Raw genomic sequence first — 19088 nt, forward strand, 5'->3', positions numbered from 1 at the left:
ATACCAATAATTCCAGCACTAAGGAGAAAGAGGCAGAAGGATCAAGGCCATCCTTGGCTACATAGTGAGTTCAAGGCCAGCCTGGGCTACATGATACTCTTTCTCCAGAAACTAAAACCAAATAAAACACTAGGGGCCCTGGGGCACTACAAAAAATTACCATGAAAATATTCTCAAGGATCAACAGAGATTAAATAAATAATAACATATGGGCTGGAGAGATGGCTCAGAGGTTAAGAGCACCAGCTGCTCTTCCAGAGGCCCTGAGTTCAATTCCCAACTGCATGGTGGCTCACAACCATCTATAATTTGATCTGGTGCCCTCTTCTGGTCTGCAGGCAGAACACTGTATACATAATAAATAATTTTTTTAAAAAAGAATAATAACATATCCTGCAAGGAGATTCAATGAAAACATTACTGATGAGCATTTGGAGACTTGGAGAGGTATTCACAATCTGCTAGGGGGAGAAAGAGTGTACACTCAGCATGCCAAAAACATTTAAAAACAAGGTGTAGAAGGATAACACTGGGGAGCTGAAAGGGTATGCCTAAGTGCTCCAATTTTTAGCTTTTCTTTTATCTATATCCATAGTTTCTAAATCTTCTATAGTAAATGAAAGTGCAGTTTAAAAGAAAAAGGTGGGTTTATAAAATGTTTTATCTGTTCATTTTATCCACTCAGTCACATGTCACAGCAAGCACACAGAGGTCAGAGGACAGCTCTGGGAAGTCAGCTCTCCCACCTTGTGGGTCCCAGGAAGAAAACTCAGCTTGGTAGCAAGCATATTTACCCGCTGAGCCATCTCTTGAAGTTAAAAGGGTATCTTAATGTTCAAAAATTACAATGGTTGGGCTGACAGCTCACACCTGTAATCTCAACAGTGAGGAGGCTGAGGCAGGGGGATTGCTGCAGTTTAAGACAGGCCTGGGCTACACAGTGAGTTTCAGACCAGATTGAGCAACAATGTTAAGACCTTGCCTCACTAAAAAACAAAAACAAAAACAGAAACAAATAAATGAAATACTATGGACACAGAGAAATAATGATGAGTTAAGTCTGGAAAGAGGCCTGAAAATGGAGCCAACTCCAAGTAAGTGTCTAAGCTGAGAAATGCTACCCAGGGTTCAACAAACATATCTCTACAGAGAAAGTACTACATCTCTGATAAAAAAAAAAATTCTATTTAGTCTTCTCAGAAGCAAAAGCAACAGTACTTGTAAGTCATAAAGTTATTTGCCAATATTATTATAAATCAGATCAAAGAGATAGAAAGCCTAAGGACTTTCTCCAAGGTGTGCTGTACAAGTGAATGTACAGTCAGTCAGGTACATGTCAGGGGACCCTGAGAGGGCATACCCACTGATTGTAAGTAGCCCCAAACACAAGTGCATAGACACACACACACACACACACACACACACACACACACACACACAAAAGCACCACGGACTATCATGGAGGAGACCCTGAGAGGGCATACCCACTGATTGTAAGCAACCCCAAACACAAGTGCATAGACACACACACACACACACACACACACACACACACACACACAAACATACATACACATACACACAAGCACCACGGACTATCATGAAGTATGTGGGTCGGGAAGTAAGCAGGAGTCCATCACATTCTAACTTAAAAGTCGCAGCTTTGCTTCAACTGTGACCAAAGGAAATCTAAGTTCTTCCCGGGTTTCAGCACCAAAAAAAAAAAAAGGAAATCTAAGTTCTGATCACACCTCTCTAGTCACAAATGGCAATGAGACAGACATAACATAAAACTAAGATCAACCTAGAGTCCAAGAATCTGACAAAATTGGGTGAACTTTCTGTGTCTAGGGCGAGGCCATGGCTTTAGCCCCCCCCCAACCCAGTGTAGTAATGGCCCTGAGAGCATGCACACCTTCGGGGCTCACTAGGTAGCCTCAGGTTTATTCTCAGAGATTATGATCCTGTGACTTCAAACAGACAAGAAGGTACATAAAACAGGAGGGACCCTACAGAATGGTCTTGTGCCAAAGCCAAATGCTGGCAAACAACACACCACCTTTACCATGAAGGTCAGGACTCAAACATTGAAATCTGACCTAGATTCAGCCTAGATTCAACTCAGTCGCCCCCCACCCCCACAACACCCCATGTCTGATAACTAAGCTTACACCTTAGAGTACAAACAAAAGCCAAAGTTGAGTCCCCCTAAGAGTCTAGATTTCTGGGCCTGGGAGCCCTGTAGTCCAGGGATAGAGTACAATTTCAAAAGGGAAAAATATCCAGATTTATTCTTCCAACTTTTCAAATATGCGCGATTTAACACTGAGCTCACATTCCCGAATAGCAAGAATCGCCTGGAACGAAGTGGTGAGTGCTCTCAGGCCAAGACTCCAGTTTACAGCAGTTCCCCGCCTTCCTGTTGCCTTCTCATCACTGAGGCCAAGTCTCCTGCAGCTTCTACATCTCCTAACGACTATTTCCCTGCAACTATGACTTCCAAAGGGGGCAGGAAAAAACAGCAGAGGGCCTCCTGCTCTCTGAGATGGCCTGCTGTACACCCTGGCCCTTGTGGACATTGGAGTTCGTGACTTCTGACCCGGATAAACAATATTACGAGAAAGGTCATAAAGGGATAATTTTACAGACAGTAATTTGGCAAGCTCCTGTGTAAGGTGCAGAAACTAATTCCCATTTCTCTGTTCTAGGGGAAGCCTCAGACAAGGTCACTTCCTAACTATTTCAGTACTCACTGCGGACACCGAAAACAGAATATGGAATTTCTAGTTACTGACATATTGAGGACATCTAGTCCTGCATGCTCCAAATAAGATTCCATACAGACAACATTAAAATATGTAGACATATCTGAACTGTTTTCTTTTTCCTTCTTAATGGCCAAGCATATCCCAGCTCCTGTGAGGCAGAATGAGGAAGCTCATGAGTTCAAGGCCAGCCTAGGCTACAGTGTGAGATCCTGTCTCCAAACAACAAAATAGGGCTGGGGACATAGTTTAGTGGTACAGTGCTCACTTAGCATGCATGAAGCCCTGGGTTTCATCCCCAGCCCCAGAAAGACAAAGTAAATCAAAACAATAAGCAAGTCACTCATGACTAAAAATCCTAGCATTTGGAGGGCTGAGGCAGAAGCTTCATTCTGAGTTTGAGGCTAGCCTGGGTTACAGGGAGTTCCAGATCAACCTGGGCTTAAAGTGAGAGGCTAGGCGGTGGTGGCGCACACCTTTAATCCCAGCACTCAGGAGGCAGAGCCAGGAGGATCTCTGTGAGTTCGAGACCAGCCTGGTCTACAGAGCGAGATCCAGGACAGGCTCCGAAACTACACAGAGAAATCCTGTCTCAAAAAGAAAGCAAGAAAGAAAAAGTGAGACTCGGCGTCAAAGACAAAAACAAGAGAGCTAGAGGGCGACTCCAGGGGTAAGGCTCTTGCCATGCAAGTCCCATGACCTGAATTCAATTCCTGGACGGAAAGAACTGACTCCACAAAGTCTTCCTCGACCTCCCCATGTGCCCTGCAAAACACACACACACACACACACACACACACACACACACACACACACTCTCACAAAATAAAAAAAATAAAGGTGACAGCAATCAAAACAACAAATCAGCATCATCCAGCAACACCTCTTATATCTGTTCCCCATCAGCTTCTGCTCTAAGTCCTTCAACAGTAAATACTGGTTTTCTTTTTCGAGAGCATTTCGTTTCGTGTAACACAGGCTGCCCCAGAACATCCTAGGTGGTTTGGGCTGGCCTTGAATTCTGGATCCTCCACAGCACAAGCATTACAGGCCTATGCTATCATTCACAAGTACTGATCTTTAGTTTAGCCCATTTTAGAACTGCATATAAATGGAACTGGATACTCTTCTGAAGTACTGCATTATGTTGCATCAAATACTTAAAGCTTTTTTTCAAGACAGGGTTTCTCTGTGTAGTTTTGGTTCCTGTTCTGGATTTCACTCTGTAGACCAGGCTGGCCTCGAACTCACAGAGATCTGCCTGGCTCTGCCTCCCGAGTGCTGGGATTAAGGGTGTGTACCACCACTGCCTGGCTTTTTTTAAAGGCAGATTCTCATGATCCCAGGCTGATCAAACTTGCTATGTAGCCAAGGATGACCTTAAATTTCTGATCCTTCTGCCTCCGCTCCCTGAGTGCTAGCTAGGATTAGAGAGAAGCCTTTGCTCCATGGCCAGTATATGCAGCTGGAGAGCAAACCAAGGACTTAATGAATGCCAGGTAAGCACTCTACCCGCTAAATCCCCAGTCCCTTAAACTCATTTTATTCAACAGGCTTCTTAAATTCAACCATGTTGTTCCACATAGTAGTTACTTCTTTTGTTTTTTTTTTTTATACATTTCTTTATTTAATTTTTAATTCATTTTATTTTATGTACAGAGGTGCTTTGCTTGCATGTATTACCTGCTCTGTGTGTGTATGTCTCATGCCTGTGGAGACCATAATAAGTATCAGATCTCCCGGAACAGAAGGTTGGGAGCTACCATGTTGCACTGGGAATGGAACCCAGGTCCTTCAGCAGAGCAGTCAGTGTTCTTAACACTGAGCCATCTCTCCAGTTCTACTTCTTTTTATTAAAATGTATTTTATTATTTCATGTATATGTATGTTTTGTCTGTACTTATATCTGTTCACCATGTGTGTGTAGGTGCCTGAGGAGGCCAAGAGAGGGTATCAGATCCCCTGGAACTAGAGTTATAGACAGCTGTAAGCTGACATGTGGGTGCTAGGAATTGAACCCAGGTCCTCTGGAAACACAGCTCATGTTTAACCACTGAGCAACTCTCCAGCCCTACTCTTTTTTGGTTGGTTGGTTGGTTGGTTTGGTTTTTAGAGACAGAGTTTCTCTGGGTAACCCTGGCTGTCCTGGAACTCAGTAGACCTGTAAAGTCTGTAGACCAGGCTGGCCTCGAACTCACAGAGATCCACCTGCCTCTGCCTCCTGAGTGCCGGGATTAAAGGCATCCACCACCACTGCCTGGCTTTTTGTTTTGTTTTTTAATAATTTTTATTATTTTTTTAAAGATTTATTTATTATGTATACAGTGTTCTGCCTGCATATATGCCTGCAGGCGCCAGATCTCATTACAGATGGTTGTGAGCCACCATGTGAGTGCTGGGAATTGAACTCAGGACCTTTAGAAGAGCAGCCAGTGCTCTTAACCCCTGAGCCATCTCTCCAGCCCTATTTTTTTTTTATTATTGAATACAATCTGTTCCTAGGACAATATCACTCAAAAACTATTATCTGTGGAAGAAAAATCAGTGTGGTAACCAGGATTCTAATCTATCTTGCTCATTTTTCCTCCCTGGACATCATGACCTAGAGGTGCCAAATAAGAAGTCCCTACCCAGGGCCACATGACCTAAGGCTTCTAGTCCCAAGTCATTTCATATGCTTCACAGATACATTTGCCCTGTGTTTTAGGGTTTTTATAACTGTGAAGACACACAATGACCACGGCAACTCTAATAATGAAAACACTTAATTGGGATGTCTTGCTTACAATTGCAGAGGTTCAGAACATGATCATCATCATGGTGGGGAGCACGGCGGCACATGGGCAGACGTGGTGCTGGAGCAGAGAGTGCTACATCTTTCAGGCTACAAGAAGTTGACTGACTGTCACACTGAGAGAAGCGTGAGCAAAAGAGACTCAAAGCCCGCCCCCACAGTGACGCACTTCCTCCATCAAGGCCACACCTCCTGACAATGCCACTCCTTTTGGCGGCCATTTTCTTTCAAACCACCACGCTGTAAGAAAGCTCCTACCTGATTCCATAAGAGATCATGTTACAGAATATGGAAAGTCAATATCCAAATAATGAAATACTTCCAAATCCCCTCAAAAACTGAGAGCTGGGAAGATGGTCCATTTGGTAAGGTGCCTGTCACACGAAACATGAAGAGCTGAGTTTGATTCCCAGGACCCATATAAAAAGGCTGGGCAAGGGCATCACACACCTATAATCATAGCACTGGGGGTGGCGACAAGAACTCTGGTGCTCATGGGCCAGCTGATCTACCCAAACCATCAGATTCTAGGTTCAGAGAAATACTCTTTCTCAAAATATACGGTAAAGGCACACACTGACGTCAACCTCTGACTTCCACCCTGCATGTGCACAAACACAAAATGAAATTTCAAAACAAAGTGTGTCTGTAGCCAGGGGTGGTAGTACATGCTTTTAGCCTCATCACAAAGGAGGCCGAGGCTCTCTGAGAGTTTGAGGCCGGCCGGGTCTACTTAATGAATTCCAGGCTAGCCAGAGCTGCATAGCTGAGACTCTGTCTAACAGTAACAACAACATAGAAGTCTATCATCAAGCACAGTAGCTTATGTCTGCAACCCCAGTACTCAGGAGGGTAAGGCAGGAGGATACTGCAAGTTCAAGCCAGTCTGGGTCACACAATAAAATACGGTTTCAGAGAGAGAGAGGGAGAGAGAAGTATGTCCATGAATAAATTAACAAAAAGTGGTATATATTGGGCAGAGAGATGACTTAGCAATTAAAAGCAATAGCTAGCCGGGTGGTGGTGGCGCACGCCTTTAATCCCAGCACTCGGGAGGCAGAGGCAGGCGGATCTCTGTGAGTTCGAGGCCAGCCTGGTCTCCAAAGCGAGTTCCAGGAAAGGCGCAAAGCTACATAGAGAAACCCTGTCTCGAAAAACCAAAAAAAAAAAAAAAGCAATAGCTGGTCTTCCAGAAGACTCAGATTTAATTCCTTGTACCCACACAATGACTAACAACCCCCTGTAACTCCAGTTCCAAGGGATCCGATGTTCTCTTCTGAACCCCACAACACCAGGCACACATGTGGTACATGAACATACATGCAGATAAAAAGCTCAGACATATAAAAACATTTTTAAAAGTTGTGTATCTATGAATGAAACACTGTTTAGCAATAAGAAAGAATAAAGGATGTGGCGCATCTACAACACAGACAAACTGAAAACATTAAGCCACGCATGGGCTCACTTCCTTGTAATCTCAGCACTTGGTAGGTTAGTACAGAGAATCAGGAGTTCAAGGTCATCCTTGTACTACATACATCCTGAGATTGAGTCCAAACTGGGCTACATGAAAGTGTGTCAGAAACTGAAGGAAAAAAAATAAAAAGAAAGCATTGTAGTAAGTCAAAGAAGCCAGACTCGGGCCACCTATTATATGATCACATGGTTATGAAATTTAGAAAAGACAAACCTACAGAGAAAGATTAGCCGGGACTGGAGCACTTGATCTGGCAGCAGACAAACCAAAGCCACAGCTAGACTGCAGCTCTGTGGCTGGAGAGGTTGTGCTCAGTGAGAGAGTCACTAGCCTCTCTCTGCCTCCTTCTCAAGCATCGAGACTGGAGACTACAGGGTTACTTTAATAAGGGCAAAGAGCACTCGTGGCAACAGGAAGTTTATCGAGCTCTGCATGCAAACACTGGCCATGCAGACTCAAGGAGGCAGAAGTTCCTTCAGCACGGGACAGGAGAAAAGAGAGGGCACTGGGAGACGGCAGGAGTGAGACCGAGTCTCAAGCAAAGTCGCTTTTTTTTTTTCTTTCCCCCACACAGGGTGTTCCTGTGTAGACCGGGCTGGCCTCGAACTCAAGCGATCCGCTGCCTCCGCCTTGAGTGCTGGGATTAAAGGCGCCCGGCTGAAAGTCATTCTTGATGGAAGAGTGAAGAAGGTCCTCTCTCCTGCTGAGAATGAGGGCCACCTGGCTCCAGCACCCGTCTCCACAGCCCTCTGTAGGTAGTCCAGGAGGTGCTGAAATTGGTGTGCAGTAACAAGCACCCTCCTTAGGCTGCCATCAGAGAACCTGAAACACAAGCCTTTGCGGCCTGGAATTCTAACCACACGAAGAAGTTTCAACAGCAGACAGAAGATCACCACAGACACTGGTCGCACATTTTATACCCATTAGGTAATGTGATTCTGGAGAAGGAATAATCTGAATCTTCCATGGGCCATTATAGGAATCCTTCAAAACAAGTCAAATCCATTGGAGTGTGTTGGCCCATGCTAGTTAGTAATCCCAGTACTTGGGACATAGAAACTGGAAGATTAGGAGTTCGAAGTCAGCCAGGCAGAGTAGCCAATGCCTTTAGTCCCAGTACTCAGGAGGCAGAAGCAGGTGGATTTCTGTGGGTTTGAGGCCAGCCTGGTCCACATAGTAAGTTCCAAGACAGCAAGGGCTATATAGTGAAACCCTGTCTGGAAAAATCAAACAAACAAACAAACAACAAAGAGTTCAAAGTCAGAGGGCTGGTGAGATGCTCAGTGCTTAAGAGCACCTGTTCTTCCAGAGAATCACACTTCCATTCCCAGCACCCTTACAGCAACTCACAACTGTTCATGGCTACAGCTTTAAGGGACCTGACACACTCTTCTGACCTACATGCGCACCAGGCATGACATAGTACAGACATACATGAACATAAATCTAAAAGAAGAAAAAAATTAAAGTCAAGATATAAATTTTAAAAATAGTTAAAGGTCAGGCTGAGGAGATGCTTTGATGGGTAAAGTGAGGATACCCATAAAGCTGGATACAAGAGTCAGCACCTGTAAGCCCAGCACTTCGAGAGCAAGCTCTGAGGCAGCGACAGGCGAATCCCTAGCAGCTTGAGAGGCAGGTAGCCTTGCACATGCAGTGACAGACAAGAGACCCTGTCCCAAACAAGTGGAAGACAAGAACCAACACCAAGAGAGGGCCGCCTCCATGTGGCCTGAGCTTGAACTCATACCCCAGCTATCTGGAAGGCTGAGACAGAGAACCACAAGTTCAGGCCAGCCTGAGAACCTTAGTGAGACTCTGTCGCAAAATAAAAGGTAAAAAGTTTGGAGATGTTTCCCAGAGGGAGAATACTTGCCCAGTGTGCATTAAGCCCTAGGTTCAAACAAAACGTCAAATTGACTTTCTTCAACACCCTATTACAGAAATTATACCAGGCAGAGAACAAAGACACAATACACTTTACAGGCATTTCCTCTGACCAGGGCTCCCCCATCACTAGAGCCCCCTGAACCAAGACCCCATGCACTCAGCATAACGATCATTCCACGGAGGGCTGCATGCTCTTCTGTGGAGGAAGAAGGCTTGAAGACATTCTTCCCAAGCTCAGTGGGTTAATAAAGAGGGGTTAAGTGCTTAGAAACACTTTCTCAGAAGCTTACACCACGCTCAGTGCCGCATACTGGACTATCTACACTTGAGAGACAAAGACAAGAGGGTCCCGAGTTCAGTGAAAAGTTGTCAATGGAAAAAAGACATAAGGCGTTAGAAGGTGGCTTAGTGAGTAAGAGCATAAGAACACTTGCACAGCAAGCCTAACGACCTCAGAGTTCAGATCCCAGCACTGCATAAGAACGCTGGGTGCAGTAGGGTTCTCTAGCCTCAGTTCTTTCTCAAGGGAATAAGAGAGTGACCGAGCAGGACACCTGACATCCTTCCCTGGCCTCCTCACACCTGCACATATACATGCACACATACTTACATACTTCAAAAAAGAGAAAAAGGGGAAAAAATGCTGGGCATGTTGATGCCCGCCTGTAATCCCAGCACTCAGGAGACAGAGGCAGGGGAACCTCTGAGTAGTGAGTTCCAGGACAGCCAGGGCCATGTAGAAACTTTTGAAAGCAACATGCCTTAGTTTCCTATTGGTACTGTAACATTGTGATACAGACATGAATTTACCATTCCATAATCTTCACGGTCAAATATCAAACTCAGGTTTCATGGGCTGAAACCAGCACTCAGCAGGCCTGCATCCTCCTAGGAGGCAAGGAGAGATGCTGTCTTTTTGTCACCTACTCTCTTAAGGTTACGCACATCCCTTAACTCACAGTTTCTTCCCTCCTCTTCTTCAAAGTTAGCTGCATCAGGATGTGTCTTTTCCTAGTGTGACCTCTCCAGCTCTCTCTTCTACTTGTTAAAGACCCTTGGGATTACACTGGCCCCACTCAGATAATCCAGGATAATCTTAGCTGATCAGCAAACTTAATTCCATCTGTAGCCTTAAATCCATTTCGCTGTGTAACAACATATTTACAGGATTCAGGAACTGAGACATAAGCACCTTTTGTTGTTGTTACATTTGTTTACTTATTTACTTTGTGAGTGCGTGAAGGTCAGAGAAAAACTTACAGAAAATTAATTAATTAATTAAAAAAAACTTACAGGAGTTGGTTCTTTCTTTTTTTTTAAAACTACTTATTTTTATTTTATGTATATCGGTGTTTTGCCTGCAGGTATGTCTGTATGAGGGCATCAGATCCCCTGGAACAGGAGTTACAGACAGTTGTGAGCTGCCATGTGGGTGCTGGGAATCGAACCCAGGTCCTCTGGAAGAGCAGCCAGTGCTCTTAACTGCTGAGCCATCCTGCCCTGGTTCTTTCTTCTGGGAGAGTGTTCTCCCTTTCTACCATGTGGATTGTCAGATTTGGTAAAACGCCTTTATCCACCAAACTGTCTCATCAGCCCCAACACAGCAGACATCTTTAAGGGTACTGTTAACCTGCCTGTCATACCCCCCAAGGAGGCAAACTACAAATGTCCCCAACAAAGGCTGGTCCTGTTTCACTCCACACCAGCGTCCCCTAAAGCACCAATCCACCAGTTAACGCCAAGAGCCGAGAGAAAGAACAGCAGGATCCAACAAAGGCATGTTTATAAAGTTGGTTCCAGACTCTGGAGGGTCCTTCTCAAGTCAACGTCCAGGTCTTAATCACAGAGCCTGTGGAAAGGTGCTATCAGGCTCCAAGGGAACTCCAGGGTGAAGACAGCAGGTTAGTCAGGACCACACCATCATCATACACGAGGATCAAGTAAGAGTGGCAGCCTTCCGAAGGGTATGAGGCTCATTCGCTGGAGGAAGGCTCAGACTGAAGGGAGCACAGGGCTTAGCCAGTGGGGACAGGATTCTTCCCAAGACATCCACCTTCCCATCTGGGTGTCCCCCGGTGCCTTACAGCATAGAGGAACGGGCACCTTCATTTCCTCTGCCATGGAATCCTAGGCTTTAGTAAGCAGATGAGTGGGGGTTTTCAGTTCAAAAGACCTTTCCTGGTTTGAGGGTGTAGCTCAACAGTAGGCAATCATTTAAAATGCGTAAGATCCTGGGAATCAGGACTAGCAAGATGGTTCAGTGGATAAAGGTGCTTGCTGCCAAGCCTGAGGAGCTGAGTTCAATCCCCAAGACCCACATAGTGGAAGGAGAGAAGCTACTCCTCCAAGTCCTTGTCTGACAGCTGTCCTCTGACCTGTGTGACGATGCTGCAGAGGGAGCAGGGATGGGCACATCCCTGGAGCTCACTGGCCAGCCTGAGTTCAGCCAGAAACTGGATCTCAAAAAACAAGGTGGGGCTGGGAGGAATTTAAAAAGTAATAAGGTAGAGAGCAACCTAGGAAGATAAAGCATACTAACGTCTGACCTCTGGCCTTTGCATGTCTACACACACATGTACATGTGTATCTGCATGCACACACACAAATGCTACATATACATGTACACATACAAACAAATTCAATCCTTAACTTCCAGGTCCATATTTATTTGTTTGTTTTTGAGGCGAGGTCTCCGGGCAACTAGGAAGTCAATGTACAGCCGCCATGAGCTTGGGCTCCCATTTCCCAAGGGTGCTTGGGTCTCCAGGTGTCTACCCCATACCACTCACTTATGCCAAATGAGACATCCTCAGCTTTCTTTCCAAGTCTGTTAACTCTCTCTCACCCTTCTGTTGGGCTGGCAATTAACCAGTAGACGCTACTTAAAATGGAAATTCGGACCTGGACTAAGAGGAACAGAGGCTTCTCTGTAGGGAAGAGAATTCATGATTTCCTATAATTAACACAGGGGGAAGGGCTAAGCACGGACTCTGATGTCAGCAAAACCATCCACACTCTGGTTATGGACACAGACACATACACACTTGCCCTGGTGTGGGCACGCCTCCCAATACTGCCCTTAAGTCAGACTCACTGTTATCCCAGCCCTTCCATCTATCCTCTAACTAACGTGCCTGTTCCCTCATCCCTGGTTTCTGAGCGGTCTCACATTACTGTCTCTGTAGCCAATGCCAGTGCACACCCTGTAATGACTAAAGACTAAGAGAAAGAAAGAGAAGAAAAACAGCTTATCAGTGATACGGGGGCAGAGCTGTGAAACTAAGTCTATAAACGATTCCTATTACCATGCCTATCATAAGATTCCTCCACCTTCCTAATGCTGTGACCCTTTAATACGGGTTCCTCACGTTGTGGTGACCCCCAAATAAAATTAGTTCACTGGTATTTCATAACTGTCATTTTGCTACTGTTATGAATCATAATATAAATATCTGATATGAGGACCCACTGGTTGATACCTGCTGCTCTAGTGGGATCTGTAGCTCAGCTGGTAGAACACTTGCCTAGTACTTACATCCCAGGCACAAAGCCCTGGGTTTGATCTCCAGTACCACATGCAAAACAAAACAAAACCGGTGTGGTAGCACAAACCTGCAATCTCAGCATTCAGAGGCGCAGGCAGAAGGATTAGCAGCCGTTCAAGACTGGGGCTGGAGAGATGGCTCAGGAGATAAAGTGCTTGGTGTGCAGGTGTGGGGACCCAAGTTTGCTCTCCAGGACCCGAGCACAACAAAGGTCTGTAATAATCCCAGTACTCCTGGGGAGGTGAGGAGGGGGGGGCATCGGGAAAATCCCCAGCAGCTCAAAAGCCAGCCAGCCTGGTGTATTCAGTGGCAAACAAGAAACCCTGTCTTAAACAAGATGGGCAGCAAGGGACAGACATCAGAGGTTGTTCTCTGACTGCCACACACAAACCATGGCACAAGTACATAGGCTGCCACACACATCAACACGTACACAAAACACCTGCACGTGCGTGTACGTACACACACACACACATACACACACACACACACGAAAGAAGAAAAAAAAAAAAGAAATGATAGTTCCTTTTTTCCCCTCAGCTACATGAGATCAAGGCCAGCCTGGTTTATATGAGACCTTACCTCAAAGAGAAAAGATTTCTCCACTGGGCATCTAAAATTTGTAAGACACGGTGGGCTAATTCTTTAGTCTTTGCTATTCTTCAAGTCTGGCACAGCTTTCCACCCTGGGCCATGAAGAGTTACCACACAGGACACACACATGAGAGCTACATCCTGAAAATATACCCTAGATTCTAAGTTTCTAATTTAAAAATCTCAAGGGCTGGCAAGATGGCTCGGAGGGTTAAAAAACTCTGACAGCGTGGGAGGCAGAAAGAACTCAGCTCTTGAGTGGTTATTATTGACCTACACACACACACACACACACACACACACACACACACACACACAAAATGTTTAAAAAGAAAAATGTCTGTTCAAATATCCACTTAAATATCCACTTGCCAAAAAACTACTATTTATGCCTAAATACAAAAAAAAAAAAAAAAAAAAAAAAGACCACTTCCAGGTCCAGCAAAACGGCTTTGCAGAGAGAAGGTGCTCGCTGCCAAGGCTGATAATCTGAGTTTGATAACTGGTCTATATATCGGAAGGAGAAAACTTCCAAGTTGCCCTCTGACCTCAACTTACACACTTACATACTAAACAAATGAATGTGAAAACTTTTTTCAAAAGACCACTGGCTACTCTGATCTACACCCAAAGAAGTTACCAGAAAGAGAAGTGAAACCAAAAGCAGCCACAAAAGGCTACACACTAGATGTGCTCAGAGGGTGTATGGGGGGCGGACACGCATGACATTCCTTACAATGTTACGAGGGCGAGAACCATGACCTATGTTCTACGTGCTCAGCTCCACTCTAGGGCCTGGGACAGACACAGGCCAATCAAGAATGCTTCTCCACAGTATTTGTCAGGCAGGCCTTTGAAAGCTTCACTGAAAGACTCCAACTAGACACATTGTTTTCTTCAGTTTATAGATGAGAAACTCCAGCCTTGATAGCTGTCTGGTGGTGGTGGTGTTTGTTTGGAGATAGGATTGCCCTGGACAACTAGCCTTGAACTCATGAAGTTTCTCTCTTGGCCTTCCATGTTGCGACTGACATTATGTACCTCCAGTCTAGCTCAACTATCAGTTGACAGAGGACAGAGTTAAAACTCTACACTGGGGGACGTGCAGAGATGACCGGCCACACTAGTGGAAGCCCATGAACTGTGGACTGGTGGAACCCCCATGGGACTGGACTAGGCCCTCTGGATACGGAAGACGGTTGTTTGGCTCAAACTGTTTGGGGGCACTCAGGAAGGGGGATCGGGATCCGTCCCTGGTGCATGTGCAGGCTTTTGGGAGCCTGGTGCCTGTGATGTATGTGACGCCTTGAGCAGCCTTGGTGCAGTGGGGAGGGGCTTGGACCTACCTAGGCTGACTCCTCATGGGAGACCTTGATTTGGGGGATGTGGGTGGCTTGGGAGGGAGGGCTGGAGGGTGGAAGGAGAGAGGAGGAGGGATGTGGGTGGTATGTAAAGTGAGTAGAAAATTTCTTAGTAAAGAAAAATGATAAAATAAAATTCTACACTGTCCACCCTTTACACTCAATTTTCTAAATCTCCCTTTGCCTGTAGTGTGTCAGGTACCAGACACAGTCACAGACATTATCACAGCTAATCCTCATTTCCACCCCGCAGGGAAGTTTTATCCATTTCATTCTAGAGCAGTGACAGGCTGGCTTAGGAAAGGTAAGCCAAGCTGCTCTCCCCTGTCATCCGTCACACAAGTTTGCCTTGAAGAGAAGCAATTTCTTTCCCCAAGATGTCCTAGAAATTGAGCACATGTTTTAGAACCAAATGAAGACGCTTCCCCACAGGGCTACTTACCAGAACAGGAAGGACATGGGTTTTTAAAAAGCCCTGAGGAAACTGGAATCCCATCTTATGACCACTTACCAAGCAGACCAAAGAACATATTCAGTCCTCAGGACCCCCAAACCTACTACATCACCAGAGTCTGGTCAAACCATTCAGCTACCTCTGTAGTCCCAGCACTAGGGAGGCTGAGTCAGGAGGAGTTCAATGAATTTCAGGCCAGCCTGACCTACAAAACAAATCCAACTCCATCTCAAAAAAAAAAAAAAAACCAACCAAACAAACAAAAAAAAGCCTTTGCTAGGTCCTGCTCATGATTCTTAGACCACCTCTAAGAATTGGGTGAAAAATAACAACTTCCTCTGTACTTGGTTCCTCCTCCAAAAAGCTGTTGAGCCTCATCTGGGAACAGCTGGGAGGCAGCAGTTAACAGGAAACTAAACAAAACAAAACAAAACAAAAAAAAGCACAGAGTGTACCAGAGAGCTAGGCAGTAGAACCAAGAGCCCATGGAACAGGCTGGAAGCTGGAGTCAGAAAGAACACAGAAGACCCAGCTGGCCTTCCTCCCAGGTCAAGCAAGAGAAACCTGGACACCAAGTGGAGGCTCTGAGCCTATGCAAGGGCAAGCCAGAGCAGTTCTGAACGCTTTCCTCCCCCACTGGGAGCTCACTTCTCTGAAAGCAGCAGCTGGTGGCCATGACAGGTAGGCTGACTTCAGAAACCCAGCTTCCTCTAGTTTCTCAGTTAATATGTACCAAATGTCCACAGTGCCGATTAAACTCAGCGATGGCCACATCAGCCTCAGATTGACACGGAGAACATCTTCATAGGAAGTTAACAGCAGATGCCCATCCAGGAACCTTCAGCGGTAAATCTAGGTACTAGAACTAGACATGAGGCTAGGCTAGACATGCAGAACGGTAACAGAAGCAAGTGAGCCCAGGAGGCTGGAAGAGCCAAAGAGCAAGGTAAGCTTCTTGCACCAAACTAGTAATACATTTTGCAATCAAGAAAATTAACTCAGTAATGGCCAGGTGCCGAAATATTTCTGAAAGCAATGGGAGGTGGGATTACTGTTGGTGTTTTTAATAATCCTTTAGGTTATCCAGAGAGAGTGCAAAGGGGAACTAGGTAATTTTTCCTTTGGCAGAGCTTACCAAATGCGACCTTTCTAGCCCAAGCCTCCAATGGCTCAAGCAGCTTTTCTTTCCCTATACATGGAGAAGTTTATATTAAAGTGAAAAGAAGAAGAAGAAGAAGAGGATTACGCTCTCTTTTTTGAGCCGAGGACTGAACCCAGGGCCTTGCACTTGCTAGGCAAGCACTCTACCACTGAGCTAAATCCCCGACCCGGATTACGCTCTCTTAATAAAACACATTCCTGTCATCTGCGTCAGGTTTTGTTTAAAAAGTCTTTCTCAAAGAGTAGCTTATGCTGTTATCTAAGTGAGCCTGATTCCAATACAGACACTCAATGTAAGAGACTGAAGTTGCCCAGGGCCTCAATGTCACTGTCCCGTTTGTTCAAAAACAGACTCTCTTCACAGCTGGCTCAGTGCCAGCTCGCACTGGCAAGGTCTGAGGATCAGAGCCAAGACTGACCAATGTGCCATGTAAGGGTGCTAGAAAGAAGAGCCATGCTACAGGAGTAAGCCATCAGGGAAACCTCCACAAGAGGAAATGGGGTGAGGGTGCATTTCAGAGACACAACAAAGGAACCATGAGTTGACTAATCATTTATTCCAGAGGGGAAAATGCCATGCAGAGCCAACTATCTACTATTTTAACTGCAGGCAGTTGAGTAATGCTTTTAATTTGGGTTTATCGGGGCTCATTATCTATCTTCCTGAGAGGGGAGAGGGGAGGGGGGAAGGGAGGAGACGGAGGGAGGGTTGCTTGAACCCACGAATCTAAGACCAGCCTCCCGAAGCATGCATGACCAGTCTCAAAAACCAAAACAAATATCACCATAATGTGTGATATTTATGTATGAAAATGTGATACGAAACCTCCTATTTTGCAGGCTAACTTTAAAAACTAATTCAAAAGCAAAACCAAACCGGGGCTGGCCATAGCAGCACGTGCCTGTAATCATAGCCCTTGGGGGAGTAAAATGGGGAGGGGTCCCGCAAGGTTGAGGCCAGGCTAGGTTATAGAGTGAGTTTCTGGATACACGGGTCTCAAGGTAAACAAAGGACTAGGAATATTCCTACTCCTCTCTGGAGTCGCCTGGGAAACTTCTCCCATGCCGCCAGCTGGGCAGGACTCACAAAGCCCAAGCTAGTACAGTCAACTAAAGCAAGAAGCCCCATCGGCAAGGATCCTAACAGAAGCTGGGACACACTGGGCAGCTCCCGCCACTAGCAGGGGTTCAGAGAAGGCCTGGGGCTGAGGCAGAAAGACTACCCCAACTGAATGCCTAACAGACACACTAGCAAAGAGTGAGAGGGTGGAAAGAAAGGTTAACCCTCCTGGGGAAAGGCATGTCTGTGACTTTGAAAAAAGGGATCTTTATCCAAAGCGCAATCCCCGTTTCAGGATAGCGTCTGGGATGTCAGACTTACAAACAGACATCTCAAACATACATCATTTTAGGGCCAACCAGAAAACCCTCGAGCGAGACCTGGACATGGGGGGCATACGTTTGTGATCCCAGAACTTGGGGAAGTGGAGGCAGGAAGATCAGGAGGAGTTCAAGGCCAGCCTGTGCTACAAAACCAAGTTTGAGAGGCGCCTCGGTTACACGAGACCCTGGCTCAGAAAGAAAAAGAAAAGAAAACCTTCTTCCAACTTGCCAGGGAAATGGACTGCACCTCCAGCAGCTGGAACTCTACAAGTCCTTCCAAAGTGCATCCAGGAGCCCTGCCTCAGAACTTCCCAGTACACGAGAGAGGAAAGAACCCACGGACAATCAGGAAAAGCCACTAACATTGTAGCAGTGCCAAAGACACACTCCACCTATCTCAATCCATCCCTGGCACAGCCCTCTGGAGGTCGATACCACCGACACCCCCTCTCCATAAACGAGGAAATAGGCTCCAAGGCGTTACACAATCTTTAGATAGTGCAGCCAGCGCCCTAAACACCCTGGACAGGTGATCCTTAACCGTTGGGTGGTGCTGGAAACACACAAAGCAGTAGAGGGAAGGGGTCCACGGGGCCAGGTCAAACCACACGCCAACTGTAGCTACACCTAATTCTTGTCCCAAACCCGACCCACGGGCACCAGAGGAGAGGACGGCCTGGATGGGGAACCGGAAGAACCCAGAACACTGCTGACGGGGTTACAGGCCAGAACCCCGGCGCCTCTCCCAACGGGGGGGTGGGGGAGACCCCCAGATCCACAAATCCTCCTAGAAGCAGCGCCCAAAGGGACAGCGTGGAGCTTAAACGGCCAGGATGATTTTGTGAAAGAGAAGCTGGAGCGAAGATGGGGGGGGGGGGCCGTAGGGGGCCTCGGCCAGGTCCGGGAGCGGGTTGGGGGCGTCCCCGGGTCCCTACCTGTAGGCCAGGGTCATGCACTCGAAGAGCTTGGTGAGCGAAGCATCAATGGACAGGTGGCAGGAGCTGGTCTTGCCGAAACTATAGGTCTGGCACGTCTGCTTGTTGACCGTGTCGAAATCATAGCCCTTCTTGGGCGGGTGCTCGCGGTGCGGAGAGGACACCATGAAGTGGCCGCTGTGGATGATCTGCTGCCGGCGGGGAGGCTCCTCGCGGCCCGGCCCGGCCCGGGGCGGCAGCAGTGCGGCGCTCGCGTGGGCCCGGGCTGCCGTGGCCACGCCGGAGGGGGGCGGCGGAGACGGCTCGTCCGTGTCCGAGTCGTCGTCGTCCTCCGGCCCCTGAGGCTTGAGCAGCACCACCGAGCGGCCCCGACTGCGGGGCCGACGCGGAGAACACATGAAAACGTCGGCAGCCATGGAGAGAGCCTGGTCCGGGGCATCCCCCGGGGAGCCGGGGCGACGTGGAGCGAAGAGACTGAGGGCACCGAGCCGGGGCGGGGAGGGGAGGTGGGGGTGGAAGCCGGCCCGGGGCCCGGCCCTCGCCGCCGCCGCCTGCCCGGGAACGCGCGGCCCGAGGGGGAGGGCGCCGGCCTCCTCGTGATGTCACAGCCCGTCTCAGCCAATCAGATGCCGGCGTCTACCTCTTAAAGGCGCAGGGGAACCTTTCCTTATCTAGGCGGACAAAAAAAAGAAAAGCAAAAGCCGGAGGCCACGCCTCCACGCCCCG

The 19088-nt window shown here is 47.1% G+C and overlaps 1 protein-coding gene across 2 annotated transcripts in view; it reads right to left on the reverse strand.

Annotated features, from left to right (window-relative positions):
* Nucleotides 1–18907, reverse strand: part of LOC118572679 (MLX interacting protein) — a 56018-nt gene extending 37111 nt beyond the window's left edge. For both annotated transcript variants that reach the window (XM_036172458.1, XM_036172459.1), the window contains exon 1: nucleotides 18363–18907. In XM_036172458.1, coding sequence (XP_036028351.1) covers nucleotides 18363–18778 — 416 coding nt within the window. In that variant the 5' untranslated portion in view covers nucleotides 18779–18907. The remainder of the gene's footprint in view (nucleotides 1–18362) is intronic.
* Between the last annotated feature and the right edge of the window lie 181 nt (nucleotides 18908–19088).

Source organism: Onychomys torridus, chromosome 22 (assembly GCF_903995425.1).
Source record: "Onychomys torridus chromosome 22, mOncTor1.1, whole genome shotgun sequence".
Classification (NCBI taxonomy): Eukaryota; Metazoa; Chordata; class Mammalia; order Rodentia; family Cricetidae; genus Onychomys; species Onychomys torridus.